This window comes from Vollenhovia emeryi, unplaced genomic scaffold (assembly GCF_000949405.1).
Source record: "Vollenhovia emeryi isolate VEMERY1.0 unplaced genomic scaffold, V.emery_V1.0 DF939886.1, whole genome shotgun sequence".
NCBI lineage: Eukaryota > Metazoa > Arthropoda > Insecta > Hymenoptera > Formicidae > Vollenhovia > Vollenhovia emeryi.
This window is the reverse complement of record NW_011966480.1, coordinates 6,769-16,039: the sequence shown is the minus strand read 5'-3', so window position 1 is coordinate 16,039 and position 9,271 is coordinate 6,769. Positions and strand designations below refer to the sequence as shown.

The 9,271-nt window shown below is 31.8% G+C and overlaps 1 protein-coding gene across 1 annotated transcript; it reads right to left on the bottom strand.

Annotated features, from left to right (window-relative positions):
• Positions 1 to 6,825: 6,825 nt before the first annotated feature.
• On the bottom strand, positions 6,826 to 9,174 carry LOC105556622. The gene is made up of 4 exons (XM_012003719.1): positions 8,867 to 9,174; positions 8,385 to 8,734; positions 8,178 to 8,308; positions 6,826 to 8,080 (listed from the first exon to the last, which is right to left on the bottom strand). Exons 2-4 carry the CDS (start codon positions 8,680 to 8,682, stop codon positions 7,715 to 7,717), a joined length of 795 nt encoding a protein of 264 aa, XP_011859109.1. The 5' UTR covers positions 8,683 to 8,734; positions 8,867 to 9,174; the 3' UTR covers positions 6,826 to 7,714.
• Positions 9,175 to 9,271: the final 97 nt, after the last annotated feature.

The window sequence follows — 9,271 nt, the reverse complement described above, 5'->3', positions numbered from 1 at the left end:
TGTTTCGCATTTCGCTGGTCGGCGCGATACGTTCGAAAGGCGAGAGAGGACTAAACGACCGGTCGGCGTATAGGATGTATGGCTTTGCTGTTATTAGAGACATAAACAATTTTACAGATCAACACGGGTATACTAAGTGTGTTTTATTACTTTGTCGTATATAACATTGAGATTATCGGTGTCTCTTTTTAAATTAATAGCGTCTTTTTGTCTTTTTATATGAAACATCTCGGCAATCTCTCTCTTTCTCTTGTTTCCCTCTTTGTGCAGAATTTCTGGAGTAGTCCAGTTAAATTCATGCCCGTATGTAATGCGATGTTTGCTCACTACAGAGTGATCGCTTTCCTGTTTTTTAATGTCGTTCCTATGTTCTTTAACTCGCGTTTCTAAGTGTCTCTTTGTTTGTCCAATATATACCACATTGCAATCGTCACAATTAAGCTTATATACAAGTTCAGTTTTTTTGTTATTGTCGATTTTATCCTTTCCTCTTTTAATAAATCTGTCAAGTTTTTTCGGGACCGTGTATAATACGTCGAAACCACGTCTATTTAAGGTGTGGCGGATATCTTCACTGAGGCCTTCGACGTAAGGGATTGCTATATATTTTCGAAAATCCCGTCTCTCGACGCTCAAGTCAGAACTCTTATCGCAGCTATTGAGTGCTTTTAGTCTCTTTTTTATTTGTCTTACAATTAGCTGTTTGGGAAAGCAATTGTTTGTTAGAATTGACTCTACTATTTTTATATTGGAACTGTGAAATTGTTTGTCCGAGAGCAGAATCGCTTGATCTACCAAATTTATGATGGTGTTGATTTTATATTTGTAGGGGTGATTTGAGAAGAAGTTTACGTATCTCCCGGAAAATGTGGGTTTCCGATACCAATTGGTCATTAATTTACCGTTGTCTCTGATGACCAACGTATTCAGAAAAGCAATAGAGTTATTAATTTCGGTTTCATGCGTAAACTTTAGCCGTGGATGATAGTTGTTGAATACATTTAGCATATCACTAACTCTACTCTTCGGAACTATGGCAAATATGTCATCCACGTATCCACGTATTATATCTAAAAAAGACAGGAACTTCAAATCTCAATAGCTGCAAACAGTTAGTCTCTAGGTCATCCATTACAATGTCCGCAAGAATCGGTGAGAGAGGAGATCCCATCGGGCTGCCAAAAATTTGTTCATAAAACTGTCCATTGAAACAAAAGTATGTAGAACTTAAAACCAAGTCAATTGCATATAAGAACTGTGGCAAGCTGAATGCTGTGTGACGGGATATGTCATGCCATCGTTTTCTGATTCCATTGGTGACTAGTTCTTTCGGTATATTAGTGAATAGCGCTGTGACATCCAATGAAACCATCAACTTATCATCATCTATTGTCATATTGTTAATAGTTTTAGCAAAGGACCAACTATCCTTCATATTAGAAACCGGTTTTTGAATTGACTTGTGTAAAATATTGTGTAAAAATCGGGCCACATTGTATAGTGGGTTACCTATTGCCGAGACTATGATCCGTAAGGGAAACCCAGTTTTATGTATCTTTGGCAGCCCGTAACATCTGGGAAGATTACCATTAGTACAGTTCAAAGTATAATACACATTATCTTCTATGAGACCGTTCTTATACCAGGACTTGACGAGATCATTAAGTTTGGTGGTAATTTTTTTTATGGGATCTTTTTTTATTTGCGTGTATGTCGATTGATCACTCAGTAGGTCAGTCATTTTGTCCAAATAATCTGTTCTGTCCATAATGACTGTTACTTGGCCCTTATCCGCTTTAGTAACGAAAATGTTGTCGTTCTCCCGTAAAAATCTGTTGCACTGATTGGCTTGGCTAAGAATCTGTTTTTTAATATGATCGATATGTTTACAATTGCCCAAGAAATTTTGTAGTGATCTTGATATTTCTATGCGTATTTCATCTACTGTATCGTCCGGTAATTTATAACTATTGTACTCGAAACTTTTTATTATGTCTAGAACCGTGTTTTGGCGATCTTTCTTGTTGTGTTATTGGTAAACTGAATTTATTGCCTACATTTAAAATATTTGAAACCTGATTTGGTACCTCAGTGTTGCTAATGTTTACGACCCATTTTGATCTGTCCCCGTTAAAAATTTTATTATAATTGGTCATCTTTTTATTTATCAGTGCATCAAATTTTTTAATCATATTGTTTTTCGTTTCATTGTTAAATTTACTAATACGGTGGTCATTAAACTTAAAAAAATCAAATAGTAACTTCTCCGGTAGGTTTGAGAACAAGTTAGTATTAAATCCAACGTCGTGTTCCTAATTTTAATAAAGTGGCCAGTTAGGTCGAATCAAAATTTAATTCTGCGGAAACGTTGCATCGAAGCTAACGGGGCCTATTTAAAAACTTTAATTCAATAAGTTCTTCGCAGGACTAAAGAACAGTCCTTTTCAAGGCTAGTAGTTTACTGCAAAACAGTTCTTTGCAAGACTACTGATATTGTAAAACGTCAGGAAACTTCTCTCATTTGCAACAATAAATAAAGCGTTCCTCCCCTACACTATTAAATAATTAAAGAATATTATGTTATCTCTTATTATCTCTTATTATATAAGTATGTCGAATTTTTTAATTTTAACATAAATCATGTAGTTAAAAAGAACAACTGCACCTAACTCAACCCATACTCTTAACTATAATACAATCATGTAGTTAAAAAGAACAACTGCACCTAACTCAACCCATACTCTGTAAGCAAAGGGCTAATGTGATGGAGCAATTTGGTCAGCAGGATTACTTTTTTTTTATTAAAAATCTATAAGAAACACCTAATCTGATTAGAGCTGCTTGATAAAATTTTTTTTGTCGGCCTTTAATATCAGAGAGAAAATTGTATTTAATATTATAAATAGAGAATAAATCTTTATTATAAAGAAAGACATTTTTCTCTATTTTTAATTTCCTCTATTTTTCTTTTAAGTATTTTCTTTTAAGTATGTGTTATTTAAATGTCTAATTGTTATAAGAGACTTCTCTTACATTTATTACTTCTGAGTAACTGGATGAAATCACTCGTAAAAAGATTCAATAAACGATTTGTCTTAATAATTAAGTGTTAACGCAAAGATTTCTAAAGACACAGATTGTTCGAAAAATAATTTTTGTAAAACACAGAATTTTTTTGTGTTTGTCAAATTCTTCATAGTAATGATTAAGTCTTGGTAAAAGCTCTACCTGTCGAAATGTTCTATAAAAGGAGGTACTTTTGATAGGAGGAATATAATTCTTGGCATAAGAAAAATTTATTTCTAATATTACGATGCGTAATATTACGCGATACACTGAGAAAAAAAATTTGTTCAACGAAAAACAATTTATTTGACTCAACAAAATACTGCGGTTGAATACGTGCAAATAAATATAAATGTAATAAGAACTAAATATTTTGTTTAATTGCTGCGATAATTTTAAATTGTTTTAACCAAATTAAGTAGTGTTAGGCAAAATACTTATTTGATTCAAAAGTATATTTAGTTGAACAGAAATTCATTTTGATGATTCATAAGGCAGCATTAATTGAGACAACAAAAAGATTCGTGTGTCAAACAAAAAATATAATAGAGCAACAAAATCTATATTTAAAATAAACACATAGTGTTTTCGCTTCGACTACATTACAGTTGAAACCATATACAAATTAATATTACCGCAGACTATATAGTTTTCATTTAACCTAGGGCAGTAGTTATAGTGACAAAATGTTCATTAGAACGAACTTTATATTTATTTGATGTGACGCAATATCCATTTAATTAAGTGAAATATTTTGTTTATTTCGTAATAAATTAAATTAAATGAACTATGGTTTTTGCTAGTTGAACTATTCACAAGGTATATTAAATATAAAGACATCTTGATTCGACAAAATCCTTGTTTCTTCAGAAAAAGTCATTAGTTAATGTAACATAAAAAGTGTTGTCGAGAACTATGAAATTTATTCGATTAACCATTCACATGCATTTACTGAAATAAAAGTTTGCTTCTTATTATCATATGAAATGTAACAAGAAAAAAAGATTTAGTTAACAGAAAATAATTTTTTTTTGGAATAACTAGGTATTAAGATACGATAAACAAATGTTTGATTCGAATAACCTTATATTATTTTCGCGTGCACACATGTTTTATTGTACAATAGATTTAAATAGATTTAAAAGTTGACAGTATCAAAACATATTAATAAAATATTGACTCAAAAAATGAAATATAAACAAAATCAATTTCATTCATGAGTAATTTGATTGTTTCAAATGAACTATTAGGTTATTGCTATTATTACAATTATTGCTGTTATTACAAAGTGTAATTATTACTACATTTTTAATAATAACAAATGTACTACATGTGTAGTAATAATAATTGTACATTTGTAACAAATTACTAATGAATAGAGCTGAATTTGTTCATATTTTACTTACTTTTCTTTGAGTCAATTATGTTTTGATGCTGTCAACTTTTAACCAATAATATCTATTGTATAATAAAATATATTGTATGTGCACGCAAAAATAATATAAGTTTATTCGAAACTACAAGCTATTACTATATCCTATAAATTTCTTCTGATCAATTAATGTTTAATTAATTAATTAGTTATTAATACGTCTACACCAGGCAGACACAAAAAGCTTATAGAGTTATAAAAATGTTTGGTATATAAGAATAAAGTATGCAATTTAAATTTTAGTTCGTTTATTGCGTAGTTTTATAATTATTGACCAGAAAACAAAATAAACTTACATTGTACATAAATCAATCATAAAAAATTTTCGTCGTTTACAGTCGTTATACATGTATGTATCCTGTACATACATGCACATATAGGTACACTTAAATGTAAATACATATCTGTGCTCTAATACTCACGAATTACAAATACAATGAAAACAAATTTTCTTCTTTCTCAATTCTACTTCTCAAATCTTTCTTTATAAATTTTAACTTTATAAAAAAAAATTTCTGTAAGTAAAAATGTATTACCGATATAAAAACATGAGGAAACAAATACCATCAGATTTTTATGCTAAAGAAATATGCTTACGTACTAAAAATTATGCAAAATAAAATTATATAAAACTAACTAAAAATACTGATTTTGCATAAACATCTCTTAACGGATCTATATGCACGGAATGTAATGTTTACCATCCGCCATTACGTACAACTTGGTAGGAGAATACTGAGTAATATCTTTGAAACTTATAAATCCCCACGTATTTGTCTCGGTCACTTCAAGTGCACAATAATGTCGATGTACACCCAATGTTTTTAGTCTGAGATAAAAAATATATATATTTCGCGATTCATAAATAACTATATATTTAATCTGTCCAAATGTCAAATCATTACCATTCGAGTCTACTATTATAATTGTATTAATATAGTAAGCTATGCCATTTACTTCAACATGCAGTCAATATGCTTTCAGTTACGAGATACGGTGGAAAAATATTCTTTAAATGGCTATAATTGCAAAGAGAAGTCAACTTTTCATCGAGTATGGGCCCCCAACATAAGCGATTTGAAAATCCTTCGTTAATAAGAAATCGATAAGACATACTGAGTTGATGTTTCAAAGCTAACGTAAAAGCTGGATTTTTACGTGATGTTACGACTTTAGAATTGCTCTTCAATTGTTTATGCTTCGCTTCATAACGAATACAAGAAAGATACTTGAGGGGACCAAATCTTTTCATAATTCGAGCATAGTGAAGTAATAAATGATGTTTAGGTTTTAGTGGCTCAGAAAAGAGTTTTAAATATTGCGTGTGATGCTCCGAAATCAGAGTTTCAAGTAATTGGGTAGCCGCAATGTTAAATGACGGAGACAAGATAATGCTTATTATTTCGCGTAAATTGAGGTAAAGTTCCCATACTTCATGATCTAGAGGAACAAGGTCGCCGATCAGCAAACTGAGATTCTCGACTAAGAACAACATTTCTGATGACGAAATTATTAGTAGCTGTGTTGTAAGAACGTTGCTTGGTATACAAAGAGGCGTATTCTTTCCAACACTCGTACCGTAATCAAAATGCTCAATTCGCGAATTTAGGGTATCAAGAGAAAATATTTTTTCGTCAATTATAAAAGTCTTAAAAATTTTCGCTATTTCATATCGGCATATGCCTTCGAAAAGATCATACATAATATCTAAACTTGCATTTTCTATTACGTGAAAGCTCGAAATTTCATTGAAGACACACTCAGCGTTTATTCCCCTCAAACATCTTGCAGAGTCTTCGCGGTAATTTTCAACTGTGCGTAACATTTCACAATCTTCTGTGACCTGACTTTGCGTTTCAGCTTTATCAGCTAAACAAATTCGACACCAATGTTTTGAATTGAAGGAAGTCGTAAAATCAGTAATATAATTAATTCCAAGATTATCACCAATTATTGTCAATAACGCAAAATATATCGTACGTTGTTGACCGTTTACATCGATGATTAATCCATCTTTTTCGAGCTCATTTATCTGATTAATTATATTGCAAAATATTTTTTGATTACCAATACTTTTGTGATCTACTGAATTATGTAATTGAGCTAAAAAGATGTTTTCCAACATGCTACTATATTCGAATGGTAAGCAAGCAATTGAGAAGTAGACCGCACCAAGTTTATGTACATTTTTGTGAGATCCGAGAGCATTATTAATTTCAAAATCGTCAAAATATAGTATTATTGGCAATACTATTTCCTCTGTAAATTTTTTTTCAATATTTTTCCATACCTCTCCTTGAACTGCTGAAATAATTGGCTCACTTTTTTTACAATATTCTAAATGCGATAAGATAGAACTCAAAACGTTCGGTAGTTCTAAAAACTTTTTCAAAACCGATTTTATTGGTATAACTTGAATCTCTGTATTGGATATAACAACTTGACGTCGTCCGTCAAGAAAACGAGACTTTAGTGTCGCGCCAACTACAATAGACTGAGGTTTTATTAGAACACTCAAATTATCAAAGTACTTAAAAATTTTGTGCTCAGTTGAAAAATTATCAAACGCGTGCTGTATTATATTGAACATCGAGTCGAGGTCAGATGGTAATTCTTTATATTCCTGACAGTTATACTTTTCTTTCAGCATTGATATAAAAGTCAAGCCATACAGATTGTTTAATTTATCGATTAAACTTGATACAAACGATCTTGTAAGAGTCAAGTCCGCATAAAGCTCAGCGACAAACAATGCAATACGCTGATCTACTATGTGTTAAAATTTTTCAACACTTAGACAGAGTTGAAGGGGCGGAGAAGTCTTACTCGCACAAGGTTCATGGACAAAATGACTTCGAGAGGTACTCGAAGATTGCGAATTATCGAATTCAACAGGACCTTCGCTGATTGACTCTTTTTCAATTTGCTGTGTTCTATCATGTATACTATATTTCAAACTCAAATGTCTTCTATATGTGTAAAAATTATTGAAACTACGGAAACAATTTTGGTATGGACAATAACAAGTCGAAGTCATTAACGTTTTGTGTTTGAGTTTCATGTGACTCGTAAAGGCAACTTTTGAAGATAATTGCGAATTGCAAAATGGACAAGGAAACATGTTGTCTGAGTACCGTAACATATAAATATTTTAACTTGTTTTAAAAAAATGATGTTATAATTTCGAGAATACGATCGTTTGCGAGTGTGATGAATTTATTCTTTTCTTTGCTCGTTATTGTCTTTGTCCAAATTCGAAAGTTCTGTGATGATTTCCATAATGTAAGGAGCCATTTTGTCCCATTTTGTCGAGAACATGAACAGACTTCGTTGCAAAAGTAGCCATAAGTGTTCACTCTCAGGCGGGTATACGGCATTGAGCACATGAAAACATTTGAAGCATATTTCTAGAGCTTTTAGAACTGACGGTACCTTATATAGCACTTTATCGACACAAACATAGAAGCTGGAGATTTCGGAAAGAGTTGGTCCGACAACGATAATGAAAGGTTGTAGAGTGAGACCAAGTTTCTTCATCACTTCCCTTCGTCTTTCTTGAATATTGATCGTGTCGGCTGACACCTACAATAAACAAATTAAAGCTTTACAAAAGTATATATTTATTAATGAACTTATTCTTGAATATATTAAAAAAATTCTTATATATTAAAAAGTTTACCACTGCATGCACAATAATGCTATCTTTGCATTCACTTATCGACGGTTTCCATTGATTTTTAGAACCCCTTATTCGTCCTTTCGGTGGTATCATGTGTGGCAGTATACGTAGCTGTAGAAAGATTCTACTATCTATACATTAAAAAAATTGTATTAGATTAAATGAATACATAAATATTTACGATTGCTAATAATAGATTTTATTAACCATCAGTCAAGTTTTCAAGTTGAAGCAATTGGTTCAACGATTCCGCGTTATTGTCGTCCTTCCTGATTGGGCAAATTTTCTGAAGATTCGCGTAAAAGACAAACCAATTTTTTACGCTGAGCTCTATAGTTATCAACTTCAGGGAAGCGTAGTCTATTTCTATAAGATCGTATCCCTTTGGATGCTTCAAAAGTGGCCAACATTCGAAAATCTCACAGACTTTTGAAGTTGTTTGCAAATTATTGTCTTTGCGACGACATTCCGTTGTAGCTTCCACTTTGCAGTGACTACTTCCCATGGCTCTGTGTGCTTCTGGAGCCACGTTAGCGCTTCCGCAATACCTTCAGTATCTACAAATGATACGAAACTTTACATGTGCATACTAAATATTTATAAAAAATGTAACGTTTTGTACAATTGTTATTTAACGCAAAAAATCAAAGAGTTATGAATTTGACGAAGCTGAAGATAAGCTAACATACCATCATCGTCAGAAGATGGATTCGTAGAACTAACAGGCTTGTCGAATGATGTGTCAGAATCAGACAAATTTTTTAATTCCCGGATTTTGTTTCGATATTTGCCGACCAATTTTCCTCTTGACACAATAGACTTCTGAGTACGCGAGTATCTCTTCGCAATAGGTGGAATATAATAAGTGTATGTAGACTCCGTAGGGAAAACTTTGACGATTATTTGAGCCAGATACTCAAAGTCCTGATTTGTTAAGCTGTAAATTGCATTTGTAAATTTATTTAAAAAAACTAGATTTTTCGTTACAAAAATCATAAAATTACACTGGTCAAAAAAATTAACGCAACAAGAAATTTACATCAAAATTTGGCGAATTTCAAATAAGCGTAACTTCGCGAAAACTGGTCGAATGG